The 26,421-nt window shown below is 37.9% G+C and overlaps 1 protein-coding gene across 1 annotated transcript in view; it reads left to right on the forward strand.

Moving 5' to 3' along the window:
* The window catches only part of LOC150087518 (deoxyribonuclease TATDN1-like), a 119,926-nt gene that overhangs the window by 57,469 nt on the left and 36,036 nt on the right, over nucleotides 1-26,421 (forward strand). Inside the window, exons 6-7 of the mRNA XM_090372512.1 lie at nucleotides 5,266-5,308; nucleotides 23,996-24,122. Coding sequence (XP_090228638.1) covers nucleotides 5,266-5,308; nucleotides 23,996-24,122 — 170 coding nt within the window. The remainder of the gene's footprint in view (nucleotides 1-5,265; nucleotides 5,309-23,995; nucleotides 24,123-26,421) is intronic.

Genomic DNA, 26,421 nt, shown 5'->3' on the forward strand with positions numbered 1-26,421 from the left:
CTGATCCGGAAGCCTCCTAGAGAGTTACCAATAGTTTCGGTCCGGTGTACTAACTAGCGGCCGGTCTGCGAACACCGTTTTAGATATGTACCCTCAAAATGTAAGGAAAATTGGACCTCACCACAATGTTCATCATAACCTCAAAAGTCATCAATCATACTGCATGATGGAAGGGATGGGGGAGGGTTGACCAGAACTTAGCTCTGGAGACTAAACATAGGTTTCACCACCTGAAGCCTCCAATAAGCAAAGTGGTGGTATTGCACCGGTTGATGAGAGTCATCTACCACCTATTACTGCCTGGTAACACAGAGGGGTGGCATTCCTCCATGTTGTGTGGGCGCCACAAGTCAACCCATGCTTATGTTGGTTCACACCTGGGTGGTCGCCCACAGTATGCTTGTGCATGGAGGTTATACCCAGGATTACTAACAGTCCACCATCGTGAAGGTGCAAGCAGAGGATTTGGCTGTCACAGACCGTTTGCACTTCGCTGAAATTGGGTCCACTTGACTTGAGTGTCACCTGAATATCAGTTCCATCAGCGTTTTAGACTCCCAGGTAGCAAGTACAGTACAGCTTGTCTGGCATATCTGAGAGATGTCTCTTACAACCTCAAGGACCAAATATGACCAAGTATATCAAATATCAAACTTCTTGGAGATGATTTCTGACCCGGTGCTATACACAAATATTTATCTTTAGACCATAAAAATGTTTGTTGTTGAATTAACAATAGTTCATCATCATTGTTGACAGGTTCCACAATTTCATCTGAATGTTCATTTGTCCCCAAGCAATCATCACTCACTTTTATGCCATAGAATTTATACAAAGGTGAATTTATCAAATTTTCTTCTGCACACATCCTTGTAGATATGATGATTTATCTATGAGTCTTCATTTTATGTGTACATTAATGGCATAATCATTATCTGATAATCTAGGTAATTGATTATTTATTTCGTAATATTTACGTTAACTGGTACATTTATTCATAATGTGAATGACGAATTTGCATAAAGGGTAATCATGGTGATATCAAATGCTCGGTTACAACATCCAATGGAGGCAAATGAGTAGGAGATTTTGGACATATAAATCCATTTGACGTGGCCATAGTTGGTATCCATCCCTCTTTTAATGAAGTGTGACATGTATTACACGTCATGAAAGTACTCACGTCTTGTAAATGAAATTCATTTTGAAGTAATTCTTATGAAGTTGTTGGAAATGGTTTCAAATCTAATTGAAACCATAAACGATCACAAACATTACAACTAAATCCAAATGGGTTTTTGTACACTAGTTTTTCAAACTCATTGTCAGCTCGTGTAGACACTGTAGGGATGTAATCAGGAATCTCATTATTAGCCATTTCTGATTTCACTTTTTTTTCATACACTATATTCCTTCATTTGTTCTTCTGGAGTTTTAAATTCCTGATAAGTATCAGACATAGTAGAACTCTGTGGTTGACAAGTATCAGGCATAGTAGAACTCTGTGGTTGAATTTCATTATTATTTGGAATAGTATGAATTTCTAATTTCCTTTTCTTCCGTTCACGATATTCCTTCATTATTCAGCTCAAGTTTTTTTTGGGTGCAGTTTGAGAACTCTCGAGCATAATGAAACACTCTTGTTGAATTTCATCTGGATTCACATTTCTGTCCAACTTCCCTTTCTTTCTTTCACAATATTCCTTCGAACACTGAGCTGTAGATTTTGGCAGAGTCACTTGTGTATTAAATATTATGCTGATATAATGGTATAACGTAGCGCATCACTGCTCAATTGTACTTGTGTCACTGCAACTTGTTGTGTCACTGCACTTGTTGCGTACAATTGAGTTTTCTTGGGCGCATGCATTGTACTTGTTGCATCACTGCAGCAACAAGTACAATGCATGCACATTGGGTTTCGTGACAATTTCTAGGTAACAAGGTATTTTTTCCAAATAATGCCGATAAAAATGTTTTTAACATCAAAACTGCAAAAGGTCACCAGCAGCTTTTACCGAATGAAATTTAATTGACAACCGTTGTCACAGCTGACAAAACTTCCTTTGCAGGTTCACATTTTTAAAATATTAGCCTTTTAATTCTGTTCATTACTACTGTAATTACAGTTATTCTCGGTATAATTTGCATCCATGTTTATATGCTTATAAGCTTATATACTGTTTATATAAGCTTATAATACTGTTTATAAGCTTATATACTGTTTTATTTTTTATTTATTTTTTTTTGCTTGTGTAATTTATTTGTGAGGGAGAAATCCAGGAAGGGGGTGGCTTCAGCATACAGATTTTATTTAAATAAATCATATACAAATGCAGTAAGTGTCATTTTATCATTTTGTACTTTTGTGCTAAGATGTCTTTAAAATCTATTATACACAGTGCTTTAATTGGAAAACAAGACTGATGTTACAAGATGCTGGTGCTGCCACCTATTAGAAGTAAATGTGAAATGAATGAATGATTGTCCTTCGAGCACCACAGCTGATCAGCAGAAATTGCTGCCATTTCAGAATATAGTGTAAGTTGAACTGCACATCTTAAGAAGGATATAGAGCTGCTTGGAACGAATACAGAGAAGGGCAACAAGATTGGTGGACTGGAAAAAAGGGTTGCTCTTACAAAGAAAGGCTTAAGCGCTGCAAATTGCAGTGTCTGGAAACTAGGCACCTGCGAGGGAATCTGACTGAGGTGTATAAGGCCTTGAATGGTTTGTGCAATCTCAGTGTCGCTGGGATTCTTCCTCTTGCCCAGATTTGCCTGAAGGGACATAAATTCAAATTGAGGAAAGACAGTTATAGAATAGATGTGTGGAAATTTGCCTTTAGCCAGCAGGTGGTTGATTGCTGAACAAACTTCCATCTGTCATGGAAGTTCACAGCTTAAATAAATTCAAGGAAGAACTATACAAACATTTGGAATGAATGGATGGGTGAAATGGGAAGGTGGGTTTTTTTTTTTTTTTTTTGGTTGATGCTGTATAAGCTTGCTTTCTTGCATTATATGCCTCTACTAATGCTAATCTCTCCTGTGTCTGTGTTGTGGAGAGACAATGGGAGCAAAGAGCAAATGTTAAGTTTTGTGTTCGACTGGACAAAAGTGCCACAGAAATATTTCAAATGATGAAGCAGGTGTATGGAGAGAATTGTCTCTCTTGTGCATATGTATTCGAATGGCATAAATGTTTTGCTCATGGAAGAGAATCACTGGAAGACGACGAATATCTGGGCCCGGCAAAAGCAGTTTAAATATCAGAGTTAATTGAAAAGGTGGGAAGTCATTACCAATGACTGATGTGCAATGCTCTGAATGCTTTTAGAAGATCTGTGCATTAATAAGGAAATCATTTGACAAATAATAACCCAGGATATGAAGAAAACGAAAGTCTGTGCATGGTTTGTTCCACATTCGTTAACAGATGGTCAGTGACAGATGTGAGTTGAACACTACAGAGAACTCATTGGGGCTACTAAAAGCAAACCCAACTTCCTGAATTCGATTGTTACAGGTGATGAAATGTTACCTTTATGATCGAATGTTTCAATACATTGAAACGACAATGTGTGGAGTGGAAGCCTGCAAAATCTCCCAAAGCCAAAAAAGTCCACCAAGAAAGGTCAAAAATTGAAACCATGCTCGTCACTTTGGTAGTGTATGAACTCATTGTACACAAATATTTGGCACAATGAGTACCAAAAATTAAAAAAAAAAAAAAAGAAAAGAAAAACTTCAGGACAGTAATTTACTTTAAAATAGATAAGTTTCTTAAAAGAATGTCAAAAAAACTTTACTGAAAGTTCTTAGAGAGATTCCATTTAAAAATATGAATTATTATTTATAGATGTAATCTCTATTTTACTTCATTTTCAGTGCCATTAATTGTGAAGTTTAGATATTTATAATTTGGGTAGAATTAACTATAAACTAGTATTTTCTGATTTATTTATAAAATTTCCCATTTGATTATACACTGAGTGATCACTGAATTTTGACCACCCCTATGAAAACTGAATGTGACCCATTGACCACGTGAGGTACGAGAGTTCGCAGTTAGTCAACCTATGTAGCATGTATAAGGTGTCAGTGGTTCAGTAAGTAGTAAAATTCCAAGCGTGATGGGTAAAAGGAAGGATTTATCGGACTTTGATAAAGGACATATTGTGGATGCTCGATGAGCTGGTGCCTCTATGCGGCTGAACTGGTGGGGTGTTCGAGAGCCACCGTAGTTAAAGTGTACCAGTTAAAGTGACTGGCATCAAAATGTTCAAACAATGATCTGATGGCAAAACTGCAAAGGTCAGTGAAAGGTTGATTTTAGAGGCGAGCGCCGGGTCCGATGACTCATACAGGGGAACAGGCGCAGCGCTGTTGAAGAGTTGACTACCCAATACAACATGGGCCAACCCAGAACAATATCTGGCATGACCATGCATTGCACACTCACACGTATGGGCTATACCAGCAGACAACCCCTTTGGCATCCTCTCCTAACCAAGGTTCATCGGCGTAAAAGACTCGCCTGGTGCAAAGAGCATGCAGGTTGGACATTAGAAGACTGGAAGGTGTGCTGGTAGGATGAGTCACATTATGTACTCCACACCGTGGATGGTCGCGTATGGATTTGGCGTCAACAACATGAGGTTCTTGATCCATCATGCATGGTATCAAGAGCTGGTGGAGCCAGTTGTGTGGTGTGGGGCATGTTTCACTGGCAGGAACTTGAACCCCTGGTGCATGTGGAACAACATATCAGTGGTCTCCGCTATCATCAACTGCTTGCTGACTGTGTACACCCCGCTATGTTACACTTTTTCCCGAATGGCGATGGTGTCTTTCAAGTGACAATGCACCGAGCCATCAGGCACTTGTGCAGGAATGGTTTGAGGAACACAGTTCTGACTTCTAGCATATTGATTGGCCTCTGAACTCCACCGATATCAATCCCATAGAACACTTGTGGGAAACTATGGAAAGGCATATCAGGCATCTGGATACACCAGTCACCTGCATATCTGCATTGCTGACTGCATTACACACAGCTTGGTTGGCCATACCTCCTGAACACTTCTGACATCTTGTTGAATCAATGCTGCGTCGGATAGCTGCTGTACTGAGGGCAAAAGGAGGACTACAAAGTATTATGCAGGTGGTCATGATTCAGTGATCACTCAGTGTATATTATTTCTTTATAATACTAGTAATAATCATTGTTTATTCAGATTATATATATATATTTTTTTAACAGACTATGACAGGCTAGAGTTTTGTCCAAAAGAAACTCAGTTAAGGTAGGTTCCAAGTATTTTTTTTTTTAATTGATAATGAAAATTTATATATGGTATAGTAGGACATTACAGTTTTCTTTTCAAAAAATAAATGAATAAAAACCTCACAGTATTTACTTTTCTAACATAATACAAGTGTAATGGTTCAAATCTGGCAACTCCATATTACTTCTCTTGGGACTCTATCATAGGCCTTCTCAAAATCAATAAAGATCATATGCCTATCAATCCTTTCCTCTCTAAACTTCTCCATCAGTTGTCTCAGTATAAAAATTGTTTCAATGGGTAACCTTCCTGGCATAAAACCAAACTGGTCTGAGATTTCTGATTCCTGCCTAATCTTTGCATCCTCTCTCACAACTTCGTTGAATAGAACATAAGATTAATACCTTGATAGCTGATACAGCTCTGGACATCCTCTCGTTTCACATGTAGGAAACTTTCTTTTCATAACTATAAAACTTTGATTTTATATATATTGTTGCTATATGCTTCTTTACTTATCAATTTAAAAATACAAAAGACTTTACCTCAGTACTTCTTCATAGGCTGACTTCAACAGTATACTCTCCAAGTAAAACCAATTTAAAATGATTTAAAATGCATAAAAACTTCTTTAAAATAATTTAATATGTTCATCGCTCTTTAGTACATGAATGATCTGACACGCTGGGATCACAACCGAAATCCCCACAACTCGAACCCACACCAATCAAACCCTCCACGAAACCTAAAATGACTGAAGACATTATGTAAAATATACAATATAAAAATAGATGCTGATAGAATTATATCATGGAATAAAAAGTTGCTAAATTAAGAACACGACTATGAAAATAATTTATAAAACTTCCTTTCCTTAAGGGGACAAAAGCTTTTTTACTTTCGTCTTGTTCACAGATCGAAATACTAATGCAAGGTATGTGTGCATGCATTAGCATTAGCATTAGTAAAGGCACATGATGCAAGAAAGCAAACTTATAGCATCAGCCAAAAAAAAAAAAAAAAACCTTCTCATTTCACCCATCCATTTGCTCCAAATGTTTGTCTAGTTCTGCCTTGAACCTATTTAAGCTATCAACTTCTAAAATGAAAGATGGAAGTTTGTTCCAGCAGTCAACAACCTGCTGGCTAAAGGCAAACTTCTACACATCTAACCTGCAACTGTCTTTCGTCAATTTGAATTTATGTCATCTCAGGCGATTATTCTGAGCACAAGGAAGAATCCCATCAGCATTGAGCATGCTCAAACCATTCAAGACTTATTACACCTCATCAGATCACCTTGCAGGTACCTAGTCTCCAGACACTATAATTTGTAAAACTTAAGCCGTTCTTTGTAAGAGCAACCCTTTGTTCCATTCATTAATCTTGTTGCCCTTCTCTCTACTTGTTCCAGCAGCTCTACATCCTTCTTAAAATGACACCTCCAGACCTGTATACAGTACTCAAGGTGTGGCCTGACCATTGCCTTATACAAGGGGATAATCACCTCCTTATCGCTGCTAGAAAAATTCATGTATATCATTGACAAGACACCATGAGCTACCCTTGCAGACCATCTGCACTGCTCAGAATACTTCATACCTGCCCGCACTATTACCCCCAGGTCCTTTTCATTCTCTACCACTGTCAGTGTAATCCCACACAGTGGATACATTACGCTAGGGCGACCGGGTTAGCCAGGTGGGTAAAGTGCCTGCCTGGCAACCCAAAGATCACCGGTTCGAATCTCGCCTCGGGCTTGGATCAGTGTAAAAATGCAAAAACTTTGGGAGGTGAATTATGGCAAAAAAAAAACAATACTATAGGGTTACTGCTTCCCATACGCGGTGCTTTACATTTGTCAATGTTAAACTTCAGTTGCCACCTCTCGGCCCATCTACTCAACTTTTCTAGATTCTGTTGCAGCAGTGAACTGTCATTAGTGTCATCAAAAAACCTGTTCACCTTCGTACTGCAAAACTTGGACATTAAGCCTGATATACCATCATCAATATCATTAATAGATACAGAAAACAAAAATGGACCCAACACTGAACCCTGGGGGACTCCACTAATAACATTACTCCACAAAGAGCAGTCTCCATTGATTACCACTCTCTGTCCTCTCCCACTCAACCATCCCTTTATCCATAGCAGCAATTTGCCTCCAATGCCACACTGCTCCAATTTGTTCAGCAATCTTCCATGTGCAACAGTGTCAAAAGCCTTTCTAAGATCCAAATAGAGAGGTGCTGACTCTCTTTAAAAATTACAGCTGTGAATTACAGACTCCGAAAAAGCGATGAGTGTTTGCCTTTTTATTTACCTAATTGTTATTTTATATTGTACTTTATACATAGTCTTATAGATATAGTTATGCTGGTTATTTTTATTTTTAATTTAGATAAAGAGTTTTTGTAGATTACTACTTAATATACGTAAAACCGTTATTTCTTTCGAATCTTGCAGCCATTGTTTTTGTATAGAGTAGTAGGGAATTCAAATTTTTAATTGTGGTAACTAGGTAGCTTTAACGTATAATTATATAGCGTAATATGCATCACTGCAATTAGGATTCTATTAGATAGCATAGTATTGACAATTGATTAATTAAATTTATTGATCTTATTAATTTAAAATATCATGCCCCAGACTACAGCAGCAAAGCAATGGGCAAAAAAGTGGCAGGAGTGCTGTGACTCGGGGGAGAACTGAGTGCGGCGATTCTCCAACATATCACAGCTTAAAAAAATGTGCAACTTGTGAAATGTTTGCCGAACTCTCTGGAACAGAACATGATCTAGCCAAGGAGAATGTCTTTGTGTGTGCCAGGTGCAGGGAGTGTCTAGAAATTAGGCATCAACTCAGCGTTCTACTGGGCGTCTATGAGAGCTTGAGGTGTAGGGTAACTGCCCTCGAAGAAATTAATATGAGGGGCCCGTCAAGCTCTCAGCTACCCACCTCAATTGCAGAGCTCACTCCTGGGCATCAGGCAACACAGCGGCAATCTCCAAGGCAGAATGCACTGGTCCCAAAGGAAAAAGTTATTGTTGGTGACTCTGTTGTCAGGGTGATGGGGAATATATTGTGTAAAAAGGATAGATGGAACAGGACCAGGGTATGTCTGCTAGGGGCAAAAGTTGATGACGTTGTAAAGCATATATCATCTTTTAAGGGCATAAAAGGTGATATTGTTGTACACGTTAGCACCAATGACATTAAGAGTAGGAGATCTGTAGATTTACTTAACAAGTACAGGCCAATGTTGCAAAAAAGGTCGTGAGTTAGGGTTAAATCTGAAAGTGTCTGCAATTCTGCCCAGACACGATAGGAGGGAGTACATGACGAGAGCCTTGTCAATCAATTCGGCCCTGGAGGGAATGTGCAAGGCTCAAGGGGTAGAATTTTTTTTCAGCGTGGTCTGTGCTTGTTAACAGGAGAGACTGCTTCTACAGGGATGGGATACACTTAAATGGAAAGGATGCAAGAATATTTGCTGATGCTATTGAGGCAGTGTTAGGTGGGTCGGAAAACTACTAGCTTGACGGGATTCACAGACTAAAATGTTAAAAGTAGCCGCAGGCAGAAGTGAAGGCGATTCTTGCACAACTTCTATTAGAATAAGTAGCGACCTGGAGCAAGGGGTGCTGGGGGTTTCAGGGACTGATGGCAGTCATCGTGAAACAGGTGGGTATATGGGATGTATCAGGGTAACTAGGAATAGGAATAGGTGCATGTATGCTTGCATGTATACCAATGTATACATGCAAGCATATTAACTGAGAGGAAAGTGGAGTAGAAATTGTTGAAAATAAACATAAGAAAGACGGCTGGGATGGATGGAATATATCCAGTTATATTAAAGAGGTGGCAAAGGAAGTAAGCAAACCCTTAGCCATAATTATGAGAGCATCCTTGGACTCAGGGGAGGTCCCCATGGACTGAAGATGTGCAAATGTATCCCCAATTCACAAAGGGGAATCGAAGGGTGACACGAGTAATTACAGACCAGTTATTTTTAACTTCTGTTCTGGGTAAAATAATGGAGTCACTGGTTAAAGATGCATTGCAGGATCATCTAGACAATACTGCAGCAATAATTCAGACACAGCATGAGTTTACTGCAATAATTACATTCAAACACCAGCCAAGCGATTAAAAATTTTACTATAAAATAAAATAAAATACAAAAATAAAATATAATAAAATACTATTACTATACTTCGGAGACTGCTGTCTCCTTCTTCAACAGTGTACTATTACTGCAGTGACACATCCTTAAGTAGCAGGCCCATGGCACTCAAACACGTGATTCACCAGGCACATGGTCGGCATTCCCCATATGCGCATCAGAAACGGAAGTGGCTCGGGAGCGTGTCAAACGGAACCGGCCATCCCGTCTGAGGACAACCGCCTAAAACAGGAGGTGTAAACGCATACCCCTGTCCCTGTTAATAGTATTATGACTGAATGAACCGATTCGCAAGCTCTCGAGCCACTTGCGTTCTCAAAATCCATGGGCATGGTCAGTAATAACCGCGTCCTCAGGTGAGATCCGATGTTGCTTCTTCCAGAAATGCTCTGCCACAGCAGACCTCACATAGTTTGCCGTCTTAATAGCGGTCATGTGCTCCCCCTCACGGTCTTTTAAATGCCGCCCCGTTTCCCCCACATAACACTTCTCACAATCCAAGCACTTGATCTCATAGACCACACTACTAGTAGAGTTTTGGGTTAAGGGATCCTTGACTTGGGACACCACTGTGTGCAATCTCCGTCCCGGAAGTTGACACAGCGGGTCTGACACTCCCACAATGCCCGTACAACGCGTTCTGAAAGGCCCGGATAGTAAGGAAGGTATGTGGTAGCCACAGAGGCAGGCGACTCCCTACAATTGGACTCTACCCTATTAATATATTTGTCTAAGACCCTCTAAGGGGACCCACACTTGCTGAGGTCTGCCGTGACTCTACAAATTTCCATTTCTTTATCCTCGGGGGTACTACAGTGGGTCCACACTCTATTCAACAACACCCTGGCTACACTATTCTTATGTTGATAAGCCTGTGCCGAGCTGTAATGAACATACTGGCTACGGCACATTGGCTTTATAGATTGTCGTCTTTATTCTAGGCCCATCTCTGCTAACCAGGACATCCAGAAACGGGAGGGTCCCAGCTGTTTCCACCTCCAAGGTAAATTGTATAAATGGGGAGAAGCTATTAAGACTAAGGCGCATTTAGGGCTAGAGCTATTAAGTAAATTGAGCACTTCATCTTCCTTCCCCTTTTTTATAATAGTGAATGTATCGTCCACATATCTCCTCCACTCGCGCATGGGGAAATCCAACTGATGAAACACCCTGGTTTCTAGTTCCTCCATGGCAAAATTGGCCACAATGGCACTGATGGGGGAACCCATGATCATGCCATGGACCTGCTTGTACATAACATTTTGAAAAATCATGGTAGTGCTAGCGAGGCAGAACTCTACGCCTTTACAGATATCGATACTTAATAAACATCTAGCACTTAAGGTATCATCCTGTTCCAAGGCCAATTTTACACAATGCACCCATGTCTAATGGGGATTAGACATGGCTCTACTAGTAGTGTTGTCTATGAGATCAAGTGCCTGGATTGTGAGGAGTTTTATGTGGGGGAGACAGGATGGCGTTTAAAAGACCATGAGGGGGAGCACGTGACCGCTATTAAGACTGCAAACTATGCGAGGTCTGCTGTGGCAGAGCATTTCTGGGAGAAGCAACATTGGATCTCCCCTGAGGACGCGGTAATTACTGACCGTGCCCATGGATTTTGGAAACGCAAGTGGCTCTAGAGCTTGCGAATCTGTTCATCCAGTCATTATACTATTAACAGGGACAGGGGTATGGGTTTACACCCCCTGTTTGAGGCAGTTGTCCTCAGACGGGATGACCGGTTCCGTTTGACACGCTCCTGAGCCACTTCCGTTTCCGATGCGCATGTGGGGAATGCCGACCGTATGCCTGGTGAATCACGTGTTTGAGTGCCATGGGCCTGCTACTTAAGGATGTGTCACTGCAGTAATAGTACGCTGTTGATGAAGGAGACAGCAGTTTCCGAAAGCATTGGTATTTTAGTAAATTTTAATGATTTTAGCATTGTTTTTAATTGTTTTATCGTAACTTATTTTATTGTAATAGTTTCCCAATATTTGTATCATAGCATTTTATTATATTTTATTTTTGTATTTTATTTTATTTTATAGTAAAATATTTGATCGCTTGGCTGGTATTTGAGTGTAATTATTGCAGTATGGAATTTCCCAGCCCCAGAGGCCTGTTTGAAGGTACAGCATAAGTTTGTTAAGGGAAAGCCTTGTCTGATAAATTTGATAAGATATTATGATGTGATTACAAAGGAACTGGATGCAAAAAATAATTTTGATATCATATATTTGGATTTCAGGAAAGATTTTGACACTGTTGCGCATAGAAGACTATTGGACAAATTTGAGCAGAATGGTATTAAGGGAAAGTTGCTACAATGGATAAAAGGATGGTTGAGTGGGAGAAGACAGAGGGTGGTAATCAACAGGTGCTGCTCTTCGTGGACTAATGTTATTAGTGGAGTCCCACAGGGTTCGGTGTTGGGTCCACTGTTGTTTTGTATATTTATCAGTGATATTGATGAAGGTATATCAGGCTTAGTATCAAATTTTGCAGATGACACAAAAGTTGGCAGGGTTGTTAATGACAATAATGGCAGTGTGCTACTGCAACAGGATCTAGAAAATTTGGACAGATGGGCTAAGAAGTGGCAACTGAAGTTTAACCTTGACAAATGCAAAGTACTGCATATGGGTAGAAGTAACCCCAGAGAAACGTACCAAATGTGTGGTACTACACTTAAGGTGATAGAAAGGTGCTTAAGGTGCTTTTGTAAAGATGACTACAGTATCTAAATTCTGTACGGTGGGACCAACTGATGTTGTTACATACCAAATTCAAAATGGGAAGCATTCAAAGAATTTATCTTGGAATCTACTAGGCTCTACATAACCAACTAAGAAATATTCTTCAAGGTTTATGCCTGAATGGATGTCAGATGAACTAATGAGACATGTGGCAGAGAAGAAAAATGCATGGGATACATATAAATTAATCAGTGATATGGAAGCCTATGATAGATATAAGCTGGTCTGTAACCAAGTCACAAAGGAGATTAGGCAGGCAAAGGAAGATTATGTGAAATCCTTGGCAAAGGATGCAAAGAAAAACAACAAAGAGTTCTTTACCTACGTAAACTCTAGAAGGAAAGGGATGAATCAGATTGGTCCACTGGATATTGATGGTTCAACTGTTGATGATCCTGCTCAGGTGAATAACATACTAAATGAGTATTTTGCACATTCACCCATGAGGAGTTCTTCAGGGGGTAGGGGGGAAGTGCTGGAGGTGAATTAAACTCTGGCAGTGAGCTGGATGATTTTGTAATAACTGAGAGGAAAGTTGAGGAGAAATCATTGAAGATAAAAGCACCCGGGATGGACGGGATCTTTCCAGTTATATTAAAGGAGGCAGAAAAGGAAGTAAGCAAACCCGTAGCCCTAATTATGAGAGCTTCTTTGGACCCAGGACAGGTACCCATGGACTGGAGATGTGCAAATGTGACCCCAATTCACTAGGCAGGATCAAAAGGCAACACAAGTAATTATAGATCTGTTAGTTTAACTTCTGTTCCACGAAAATTAATGGAGGCACTGGTTAAAGAAGCACTGCAGGATCATCTAAACAAGACTTCAGTTATAGTTTGAACACAGCACGATTTTGTTAAGAGAAAGTCTTGCCTGACCAATTTGATTGGATACTATGATGTAGTCACAAAGGAATTGGATGCAGGGAATAACTTTGATATCATATATTTGGATCTTAGAAAGCCTATTGATACTGTTGCATATGGAAGACTGCTGCACAAATTGGAGCAGTGTGGCATTGGAGGCAAATTGCTGCTCTGGATAAAGGGATGGTTGAGTGGGAGAAGACAGATAGTGGTAATCAATGTATACTGCTCTTTGTGGACTAATATTATTAGTGTAGTCCCTCACAGTTCACTGTTGTTTTCTGTATTTATAAACAATATTGATGATGGAATATCAAGCTTAATGTCCAAGTTTGCAGATGATACGAAGGTTGGCAGGGTTGTTAAGGACACTAATGACAGTACACTGCTGCAACAGGATCTAGAAAAGTTGAGCAGATGGGCTGAGATGTGGCAAATGAAGTTTAACATTTACAAATGTAAAGTACTACATATGGGAAGCAGCAGCCCCAGAGTGACGTATCAATTCTGTGGTAGGTGCCTCCGTAGCTAGGTGGGAAGGAGCAGCAGTGCGTAGCACACGCTTCTTGATTAGACCAGGGTTTGAGTCTGTCACCACCAAATACGGAGGATGCAAATGTGTAAATGTGCAGGCAGGAAAGGTCAGGGAATGACCACCACATGTCCCAGAGCAATATGGCCTTAGTTGCTAATGCTCCTAAAAACCAAATAACAAACAAAAACAAAACAAACTCTGTGGAAGTACACTGACAGTGGTAGAGAACGAAAAGGACCTGGGGGTAAATGTGCAGGCAGATATGAAGTTTTCTGAGCAGTGCAGACGGTCTGCAAGAGTAGCTCATGGTGTCTTGTCAATGATATACAGGAATTTTTCCAGCAGGGATAAGGAGGTGATTATCCCCTTATATAAGGCAATGGTCAGACTACACCTTGAGTACTGTATACAGGTCTGGAGGCCTCATTTTAAGAAGGATGTAGAGCTGTTGGAACGAGTACAGAGAAGGGCAACAAAGGGTTGCTCTTATGAAGAAAGGCTTAAATTTTGCAAATTACAGTGTCTGGAAATTATGCTTGGTTTGGTTTGGTTTGGTTTGGTTTTGATTTTATTGGTACATTAGTTACTCAGGCTATAATGCGCCAAGGAAATTGTGCACCTGCGAGGTAATCTGATTGAGGTGTATTAAGCCTTGAATGGCTTGAGCATGCTCAATGCTGATGGAATTCTTCCTCTTGCTCAGAATAATCACTTGAGAGGGCATAAATTCAAATTGAGGAAAGAGAGATGTAGGATAGAAGTGCGGAAGTTTGCCTTTTAGCCAGCAGGTGGTTGGTTGGTTGGTGGAAGACTTCCATCCTTTGTTGTGGAAGTTGATAGCCTAAATCAATTTAAGTCCAAGATGGGCAGGTACTTGGAACGAACGGAGGGGTGAAATGGGAGCATGTTTTTTTTTTTTTTTTTGCTGCTGATGCTGCATAAGCTTGCTTTCTTGCTTCATATGCCTCTACTAATGCTAATGCCAAAATGAAAAAGACCCGGGAGTAATTGTGCAGTCAGATATAAAGTTTTCTGAGCAATGCAGACAGGCTGCCAGGGCAGGTCATGGGGTTTTGTAAATTAATTTTAGGAATTTTGCTAGCAAGGAAAAGGAGGTGATTATCTCTCTATATAAGGCAATGGTTAGGCCACGCCTTGAGTACTGCGTACAGGTCTGGAGGCTCATTTAAGAAGGATGTAGATTTGCTTGAGCGTATACAGAGAATGGCAATAAGATTGGAGAGGGGAATGAACGGATCCTCTTACCAAGAGAGGCTTAAGTTCCGCAAATTGCAGTGGCTGGAGACTAGGCACATGCGCTTTGATCTATCTGATTGAGGTGTATAAAGCCTTGAATGTGTTGAGCACGCTGAATGCTGATGTGATCCTTCCACTTATTCAGATTAAGAACCAAAGAGGGCATAAATTAAAATTAAGGAAAGACAGATTTAGAATAGATGTGCGGAAATTTGCCTTTAGCCAACGGGTGGTTAATTGCTGGAACAAACATCCATCTGTCGTTGTGGAGGTTGACAGGTTAAATAAATTTAAGGAGGAACTGGACAGGCATTTGGAGGGAATGGTGTGATTTTTTTTTTTTTTTTTTTTTTTTTTTTGGCTGATGCTGCATAAGCTCATACACTTGCTTTCTTGCATCACATGCCACTACTACTACTACTATATGATATCAAAATTATTCTTTGCATTCAGTTCCTTTGTGACCACATCATAGTGTCCAATCAAATTGGTCAGACAAACTTCCTCTTAACAAACCATGCCGTGTCCGAACTTTAACAGAAGACTTGTGTAGATGATCTTGACAAATTTATCCTTAAAATGCATGAAAACGTCTTTAAAATAATTTAATATGTTCATCACTCTTAGTAAATGAATGATCCAACACGCTGGAATCACAGCCGAAATCCCCAACTCGCCTCTCAACTGTACCTCCATTAATTTTCCTGGGATAGAAGTTAAACTAAGAGGTCTGTAATTACTTTTGTCGCCTTTTGATCCTCCTTTGTGAATTGGGGTCACATTTGCACATCTCCAGTTTATGGGTACCTCCCCTGAGTCCAAGGAAGCTCTCATAATTATGGTTAAGGGTTTGCTTATTTCCTTTGCTGCCTCCTTTAATATAACTGGATAGATTCTATCCGCCCCAGGTGTCTTTCTTATGTTTATCTTCAGCAATTTCTCCTCCACTTTGCTCTCAGTTGTCACACAATCATTTAGCTCACTGCCAGAGTTTAAATTGCCTCTGGCATTCCCTTCCCTGAATAACTCCTCATGTGTGAATGTAGATGCAAAATACTCATTTAGTTTGTTAGCTACTTGAGCAGGATCATCCACAGTTGAACCGTCAATATCAAGTGGGCCAATCTGATTCATCCCCTTCCTTCTAGAGTTTACATAATAAAGAACACTTTGCTGCTTTTCTTTGCATCATTTGCCAAGGATTTCTCATAATCTGCCTAACTTCCTTTGTGATTTGGTTACAGACCAGCTTATATCTATCATAGGCTTTCGTGTCACTTGTTAATTTATATGTATCCCATGCATTTTACTTCTCTGCCACATGTCTCATTAGTTCATCTGACATCCATTGAACAATATTTCTTAGTTGGTATGAAAAGCCTAGCAGCTTCCAAGATTAATTCTTTGAATGCTTTCCATTTTGAATTTGCTGTTAGTAACATCATCAGTTGGTCCCACCGTATAGAATTTAAAAACTGTCTGAGACCACCGTAGTCACCTTTACGAAAGCAAAAACCCTTCCCTTTACCCCTGATTGCAGTTACCTCTTTGAGTAAATCCCCCTTCAGCACACTGTGATCACTGCTACCTAGTGGTTCCTTTTTCTGCAGATTCTTAAAAATGAAGAATCATTACTGATAATCAGATCAAGAGTATTACTCCTTTAGTTGCCTCCCGAACATGCTACTGTAGAAAACATCATCCAATAAATCCACAAAAGTCTTGCTAGTGTGTGAGTGACCAACCCACAAATTCCAATCAATATCTGGGAAATTAAAATTCCCCATTATAAAACACTCTGATTTACTGGCTGAACTCTATTCCTCTGTAGAGTTATTTATTATACTCATCAGAGTCATTATGCCTATAACACAGTCGTATTCTCAATTTTGTTTTCCCAGTGTTTATGTTACACCAAACTGACTCTACAGGCGCCTCCGTAGCCAGGTGGGAAGGAGCAGCAGTGCGTAGCACGCTTCTTGATTAGACCGGGGTTCAAGCCCGTCACCACCAAATACGGAGGATGCGGAAAGGTCAGGGAATGACCACCGCATATTTTGGAGCAATATGGCCTTAGTTGCTAATGCTCCTAAAAACTAAATAACAAACAACAAACAACTGACTCTACACTGCACTGTACAGCTATGTCGACTGGCTGTACTTCCTTGAATTTTGTGTTTCCTAACTAATAGCATAACCCCTCCACACTTTCTATCCTGTCTATCTTTCCTGTGCTCATTGTAGTCCCCAAATTCCAGTTCTGCATTCCTTATATCTGTGTGACACCATGTCTGATATCCCAACAAGATCTGCCTTTGATGCACGAACACTTCAAATTCATCAAATTTATTTACCAAACTCCTAGCATTGGTGTACACGCAAGTATACATGCACTTGTTCCTATTCTTAGCTATCCTAACACAGCCCATCTATTTACTTGTTCTGCAATGACTGCCAGTAATATCTGAAATCCTCTGCACCTTGTTTTCCAGGCTGCTTTTCATTCCAATAGAAGCAGTGCAAGAATCACTTTCACCTCTGCCAGCAACTACTGTTAATCTATTAGTCCATGCGTCCCCCTCATGCTAGCGATTTTCTGACCCACCTAACTCTGCCTCAATAGCATCAGCAAATATTCTCACACCCTTTTTATTTAAGTGTATCCCATTCCTGTAGAGGCAGCCTCTCCTGTTAACAAGCACAGACCAGGCTGAGAAAAATTCTACTCCTTAAGCCTTGCACAATCTCTCCAGGGCTGAATTGATCGACAAGGATCTCATCATATACTTCCTCCTATCGTGTCTGGGCAGAATTGTAGACACTTTCAAATTCAACCGACTCACGTTTTTTTTTTTTTTTCAACATTAACCTGTACTTGTTAAGTAATTCCTCCTGTCTTCTACTCTTAATATCATTGGAATCAACATGTACAACAATATCACCTTTTGTGCCCTTAGAAGAAATCTGCTCTACAATGTCCTCAATCTTTGCCCCTGGCAGACATACCCTGGTCCTGCTACACCTATCCCTTTTGCACAATATGTTCCCCGTTTCCCTGACAATAGTCAGCGACAACAACTAGTTCCTTTGGGACCAGTACATTCTGCCTTGGGGGTTGCCACTGTGTTCCATGATGTTCAAGTGCAACCTCTGTCGTTTATGTGGGCAGCTGAGATCTTGTTGGGCCCCTCGATTTAAATCCTTCGAGGGTATCCACCCTGTCCTTCAAGCTCTCATGTAGGCAGATAACAACGCTGATTTGGCACCTCATTTCCTCACACTCCTTTCATTGTGCACACACAAACCCTTGGCAATATCATGTCCCGTTCCTGATTGTTCCCCAAACATCAAACAAGCAATACATTTCAAAAGGCTGTAATTCAGAGGACAACCGTCCCCCTCAGTTCTCCCCTGAGTTACGGCACTCCCATTAGCTTGAGCCTTTTGCTTTGCTGCTCTGGTCTGAGTCATGATTTCAATTCAGTTTTAAATAAAATTTCAATTTTAATACAAAAATATAAAACCCTAAACTTATATCCCAGTGCAGTTATAACACTATATATATGTATTTCAGTATCGAGTATTAGCTCTGAGTTATGTTATATGACTTTTGTATCTCTTTTCAAGTTATATGTATTAATTTATAATGTTATGTTTGTAAAATCTAGGTCATTATATTTATTTAATTAAAAAAATACAATTTAATTGACAATGAAATTTAATAGGATTAATAATTTTTACTGATTAATTGATAATACTATATTATACTAAGCTAACAGATTTCTAATACAGTGCTACATGTTTCGCTCTCTAGTTTTACGTTAAATCTTACACTATCTAGTTCAGGATATATGTTGTATCGTATAACAATGGCGACAAGTTACAAATGGTAAATCTACGGACATGAAGCATTAATTAACTTTAAAAATCACTATCTAAATTCAAAATAAACCAAGGAATTTGACTAGGTCTATAAGCTACTTATAGAAAATAATTTAATATAACAATTAAGTCAATAAAACGGCTAAATATAATTAAAAACTTAGCGTTCGCGGGAGCTGCAAAACTTGTCCAAAAACGTGGATTAGATACCCTTTCTGATAATAAGTGATAACCTACAAAATCTCTATCTAAGTTCAAATTAAACTAAGTATTGTAACTAGGAATATAAAGCTACTTCTAGAAAATAAATTAATATGCCAATTTAATTCAATAAAACAACAAAAATTTAAGAAAAACTTCTCTATTAGCTGGAGCCATAAAAACTTTGCCCGCATGCAGCTACTCTTGTTCCCCAAATCTACGATATTAATAGGAGATTACTCATTAATATGCATGCGTACAAGAGTCCTTGAATCTGAAATGAGAAACAGACACCGTATGTTAATTGTTGTTATTTGACTCGAACCCCGGTCTAATCAAGAAGCATGTGCTACGCACTGTTGCTCCTGCCCACCTGGCTACGGAGGCGCCGTATGTTAATTGAATTACAATGTAGTCTCATTTCTAAATCAACAATCAGTAATTTTGTATAATTTTGTTGTGTGTTTAAAACCTTAGCTTTATTGAACAGGAAAGTGTGATTCTCGTTTACGGCATAAAAGGACAATTCTGATGCTGTGGCTCATAATGCCCGGACTGAAGCAGCATGTTGTTTTATTCTTGTATCAAAATACATCTTGTCAATCCTTCATAAGAGAAATAACAATCTCCGCATGAAATGCTACATACCAGGTCATGAGTTTCTATAGGAGAAGAGGGAAGAACCCAAATGATTTTTCAACATGAAATACAATTTTTTTGTTGGTTTCGCTATTATTTTAAATTCTGTATCCCTGAGAAGAATATTAAGTTGCCTGTACCATTGTTCTATATATGGAATTGTAATAAAGTGTTTTTTACTAATTCTGTTATTGTGTTCTGTGCTGTCCACGCTGTTTTTGGCCTGTAGTCTTATACAATTAATAGTGGTAAGAGGATATCTTCTATTTACAAATCTGCTCATTAGTTCCTCAATTTCTATATGTAACGCAGTCTATGTTGTAGTTTATTTGTAAGCGTTAATAAACTGATTAAATATGATGTATCGCTTATAGGTAAATGGATGGTAACTGTTATGGTGTAAGAACATTCCAGTATTGGTAGGTTTAGGATAGATCTTGAATTGTATACTGACCCCCTCTCCTGTAAGCGTAAAATTTAAGAAATTAAATTTTACGCTCATATAAAAAATAAATTTTTTTATGAGACTATAGATCTAATGGGATGACCCGTCTTGTGAAGTTTTACTTGCCAAAACAGTACGGGTGTGTAATTAGTCCCAGAAATTTGTTTATAGATTTTATCTTGAAAGGAGATGTAATTCGCTTGGATTAAAAGTTTGACCAAGTTAAAAATTTCTTTTTTCAGAAACTTGGTCTGGTTAATACTAACTGTGTTATCACTATAAAGGTCCCAAATTGTTTTTAAATGATCCCAACATTTTAAAAAGGCCCCAAATCGATTTAAAAGGGTCCCAACCATTTTAAGTCAGTCTTACTTGGAGAGTATAGTGTAGAAGTCATCCTGTGAAGAAGTACTTGAGGTAAACTCTTTTGCATTTTTAAGTATTAATAAAACATAGGATATATTTAGCCGTAATAGCTCTTAGTTTCATAGTTTGCTTATCAATGAAGTATGCCGTTCATTCCTAAGCAAAGAAAAATCTGAAAATTTTAATCAACACCTATTGCCGTCTCCACAAAATCACTGAGGAAAAAAATCTGCATTGCAAATGGGTATATCTTGTTCAAATACACAAAGGGTTACTAAAAAGTTAGGCAAACATCCATGTAATGCATGAAATTAAAGAATGCTAAAATAACAGTATAAATACTTATACCAATTAAAGCTGAATGGAAATTTTTCAGAAATAAAAGTAAAAAAGATAAAGAAAAATACCTTTTTATCATCATTTTGACACCTTTGCTGCCACCTAAATGTGAGAGAACTCATTCAGTGTGTCATCATTTTCAGAATGATTTTAAAAAATCACATTCTGACAACCTCAGCATTCCCAAAAAAAATTCATACATAATGGTTGAAAATTAAAATTTTGGAATTCATTGCTAAAACCGAACACTTACTTTTGCATTTAACTGTTTTAGAAAGATTCATCGAACCATCTCAAATTTTGTTAAAACCAGACAAATAGAAGTCTGGCAATTTTTTTTTTTTCCATACATATCTCATAGGCTGTTTGTATACTGTGCATTATAACTGAAACTGCAGATATTATATTTGTTGCTATATGGATGGGTGGAATGGCAACTGCACAGAAAAGAATCGTTCTCACTTCACTATTATGAAACTCTTTGCTTTTTGAGGAGCTTGTGTTTTTTTTTTTTCTTTGGGTTTCAATTTATATTTTTTTAAAAAGGAATTATTAGTTTTTTTTCATTACGCTAATCACAGCTGAAACATGAAATATGTGTAGTTTCAATTATTAAAATCCAGGAAGTGTTGACAACATACAAAAATCTGAGGTACATGTTGCTATTTGTTCAATTTATTAAATCAAAAAGTGAAATGCTTCTTGCATTTCAATTTTTTATTAAAACCTAGAAGGAAATAAGCAAAGTATGAAAAGTTGAGTGAATATGATGTTGAAGTATGTGCAGTTAAATGAAAATTACTTTTTTATATTATTAATTAATTGATTAGAAATTAACTGGCAACAATTTAAATGTTATTTACTTTTCACTTCTTGTAATCACAGAAAAAAAAAAATTTATTAATCAGATTTTTGACAACCTCAGGATCATGTGAAAAGGGTGAAATTGTGAAGACAAGAAGAGGTTTTCAGAGAAATTTGGATCACTGGGGAGAGTATTAGAACAGTCAGCTCTTGTGATGTAGTCCAATCAGATACTAGGCTCAAAAGAGAACTCAGGTGATGATTTAGAACAGTCAAGGATATTATTACATTAGAGTTTAGACTTAAGGAGGAGCTGGATACTTTTTTTTTAGATGCATTAAGTGAGATGTTAACTGTATGTAATTACAATATTTTCTTGAGGTGGGGATCTAGATTTGATTCTGAAGAGTTTTGCTTCAAGCAGACTTCACCAAGTTCAAGATTCCACTAAAGTTTAGACTGCGTAGAGATATTGGATAGTATAGAGTCATAATTATTAGCAAGATAAGCAAACTAGGAAGATAGAAGAACTATGGCTAAGAACAACTTTGAGTATCTGGGAATTTCTTGTAGGAAAGTCATAATTTGCTTAAGACCAATTGTAGATAGAAACTGCTGTATTTGAGCGAGCAGGTAGGAGTGAGCGTATGAGATGGAGAATTGAAGTCACCAATTTAGATTTAGATTTAAGAAGTTTTTATTAAAGATTAGCCAGGAAATAAGCTGAAGATAAGAATCCTCATTTAAGGCTAGTGGAAAATACATATTAATTATATTAGCCCAGAAAATTCCATACTTACGTTCAATAATAATTGCATCAAATAAGATTGAGGCAGTTATTGAGAGAAAGATTCAAATATGAGAGTCAGATTTAACAGTTTTAATAATATTTACAGTTTTGAGAGGGAGAAAGAGAACTCCACCACCTCTCCTACCTGATCTACAATTTAAAAAAGAGAAGTTTCTGATAAGGGTGAGCATAGTTAACTCCTTGTTGATTTCAAGGAGCCATATTTCAGTTAGACAGAAAATGTCAAACTGAGATGAAAGCAGCAAGAGTGTGAGTTCACTCAGCTTATTTCTAAGCTGTGAACGTTATGATCATGGAATAGAACCTCACAGAAATCTTGACAGTTAATCAACACCAAGTTATTTTTATAACAGTATAGAAGGAGATAGTTATGCTGTTTCATTGGGCAGTGATTGAAGCAATGGCACCATGATTCCTTGTATAGATTGCCTTTACTTTCTTGTTATTCAAAGAGCAGATAGTTAGAACTGGGAAGTAACTAAAGTTGGATGGGATAGAAGATGGAAAATGATTGTGTGTGGTAAAGCAGGACTTTTTCAACCACATTTTTCTGGTGTGGTATCCATGAAAGTTATGTGGATAGAGTTTAGTAATGGCAGTAATATAACTGGCGCCTCCGTAGCCAGGTGGGAAGGAGCAGCAGTGTGTAGCACACGCTTCTTGATTAAACCGGGGTTCGAGCCCGTCACCACCAAATACGGAGGATGCGGAAAGGTCAGGGAATGACCACCGCATAACCCGGAGCAATATGGTCTTAGTTGCTAATGCTCCTTAAAAAACCAAACAACAAACAAAGCAGTAATAGAAGCATATGCTGCAGTAGTGGTTGACAACAGCAGGCCTTTCTTTGCATATCTTAGGGCAAGGAGTTACTCAGTGGAGTATTGAATCAACATCAGAACACAGAGAATACACGCAGCATAAGGCAATGACCTTAAAAACATCAGTGTTATACCAAAGTTTAACAATTACAAATGAAAAACACTGCAAACGTAAGAGTAGCACATTCACAAGGCAGCAAGCTACAGAGAAGCAGTAGCAGTGCCATACAGTTTTGGGGGAACTATTTAACACAAAGATAAAATTTACAGGATAAGGGTCTCTAAGGAAGAGAAAATCCTTAACATTTTATGGAAAGTTAAAAATTTAACTGAGTTCCAATATGATTTCATCCATAGTTCTGTGGCGCATTATAGCCCTAGTAGCTAATGCGCCAATAAAACCAAAACCAAACCAATCCATAGTTCTGTGAATCATTTGCCTTGGATATCCATTACTGGTTTGTTTCTATGATATTCTCCTCCCATTTTTATTTTTCATGTCTCCATCTGTGAGATCTGATATTTTAATTACAAGATTGTTTTTATTATATTGTATGTAGTAAGTGTTAAAAGCTGGTACAAATAATTTTGTGTATGAAGATAAAAAATATTTAAAAACAGATATATTTTGTTGTCATATTGTATTGTGTGATGACAGGCTTGTATTTCAGAACTAGCTATAAACTGCACACAAAACACTTACATAGAAAATCAGTTTTAAAGCAGCCTAGCATCAGTAATCATTTTCTCCTATATATCACTAAATTAAATATTTTTGATAGGTATTTTGAGTGCCAATTTGATATTGCTGAAGCGACGCGACTGCCCATGTTTCTCCATTGTCGTAATGCTGCAGGAGATTTAATATCTGTATTGCAAAGAAATAGGGATCGTTTTCCATGTGGAGTGGTAAGTTTAACTTGATTACATATTTAGTATAGTTTTAAAAAATTTTTAAGATTTCTTTTAAAGGCTTCAGAAAGGTTTTTGTACATAATATAACTTTATCATAACTTTTTACTTAACCCATTTTTGGGCCCATTACTTTTTTTTTTTTTTTTTTTTTTCAATATTGAATAGGCATAGTTCCCAAATTTATGAGGGTGGTCAATAAATATTTGCCTTCACTAACCGTCATATTTTAGTATATATATATAGTGGATTCCGGTTATTTGGGCCACTGGTTAATCAGGGCAGCCGTTTATTTGGGGCAAATCTTAAAGAACAGAACCCAATCGAGAAAATAGCCAGGGTTTACTTTGCTTAATTGGGACAACATGCCGTTTAATCGGGGCAGGAGACCGCAGCACTGGAGATTACCCTACGACTGCCTCCGACCGTATATGTGGTTCGGTCAGATTTCTGGAGGTCACAACCATAAAACAATTAGCAGTCACCTGTTTATTGGGCTTTTCTGTTAGTGCAATCTATCATAAACGGATAGTAAAGTCAATCTTATTGAATTTGTGATAATACCGACAGCTGGAATTCTCTGGGTTATTATGGTGAAATGTGTTCACACTTCCATGGAATCTTCAATCATATAAAAAAATTAATTTTCAGAATCTTCTCTTCACTCCTATTTTTAAAGCTTCGTAACTCGTTACTCCGTTCTCACTTGCGCATATCGTGTTACTTGCAATTTGCGTGTGCCGTGTTCTTTGTTATTGATTGATTATCTTTTTACTGTTTTAAATTTTAACCCCAAACCACAAATGTCAGTGAATAGAAATATCAACTAGTTAGTGTGTACATATTACAATACGTATTAATTATTCCAATTATCACGTATATTCTTCCGATTTTCACATATCATTTAATTTTTTAATTGGTAAGGTAATAAAAGGTAAATTTGTGCTTAATATATCTTTACTTTTATAGCCTGTGGATAAATTTCCTCCTATTTTTGCTAATTAGAATTGCCATTTAAGAGAATTAAAATTCAATTCACAAATGTGATCACAATGACGGCACTTACTACACATCGTATAGTGAACGGTACTTTACTATGGTGAGTCCGCTGTAACGTGATTTGATTGTACAGTGAATCAAATGTAAAGCTGGGATCCATTGTATTTTTAACTATTGATGTGAAACTTCGGATAATTGTGGCAGCCGCTTAATCAGGCCAAAAATGCACTAGTCTCGATGTGTCCCAAATAACCAGAATCGGCTGTATATATGTATATAAAAAATTATAAAGATGGAATGAAATTATGAAAGTCTTATCAAACAGGAATGAGCTATAAGAGTTAATGCAAAATTTATAAAATGTATATAAGACAGGGTTATGGATCCGGGTACTACGGTAAACGCAGAAAGGACCAGCAACCATAATGAATAATAGACAAAAAAAAAAGTTAAAATCAGTGTATTTGTGTATATGGTAGGCAAGTTGAGCTATCAGATGTAATAACCATGGAAGTAAAAATCAGTTTACCTGAAATAAAAGTAAAATGTAATTAATAAGAGCATAATTATTGTAAGAACCTAAAGCTGTGGGTCCTAGGACTTTAACTACTTCTACAAAAGGGTCGGCAGCAAAAATCGTAAGAGCCACGACAATAGGCCAGATCTCTGTTTCTGTTATGATGTACACGTAAACGGTATATGTATACATCACAGCCAACCTGACAGAGACCAGAAGGAAGAATAAAAGAATAAATAAACTATAAAATAAAAATAAAAATAATAATGATAAATAAAATCCTGTGGAAAGAGAAGATTGAAATGTAAACTCAAAAAATCAGAGATGGGGCAAACACAAGAAAACTTACTGTCAGTCTACAGAAGTAGTTAAAGTCCTAGGACCCACAGCTTTAGGTTCTTAAAATAATTATTCCCTTATTAATTACATTTTATTTTTATTTCAGGAATTAATTTTTACTTACAGGTCCTCCCTATTTTTCCATGGTTATTACACCTGATAGCTCAACTCCCCCTATCATATACACAAATATACTGATTTTAACTTTTTTGTCTCTATATATATGTATATATACTAAATCTCATAAGTTAATGGATATTTCTTTGTTTATCAAGATCCAACAGTTCTGGAGAAGGTTGAGATTCGATCTGATATAAAATTTCTTCATGTGCAAGGTAAAGAAACAAAACAAATCCATGAGAAAATGAAAGCTGTACATAGACTGTGAAAAATTGGAAAAGACACTTCTGATGTGGGCAAAGCAGTGTGCACAGTGACACA

Source organism: Mastigoproctus giganteus, chromosome 4 (genome assembly GCF_048544385.1).
Source record: "Mastigoproctus giganteus isolate SK-2022 chromosome 4, ASM4854438v1, whole genome shotgun sequence".
In the NCBI taxonomy this organism is placed as follows: domain Eukaryota; kingdom Metazoa; phylum Arthropoda; class Arachnida; order Uropygi; family Thelyphonidae; genus Mastigoproctus; species Mastigoproctus giganteus.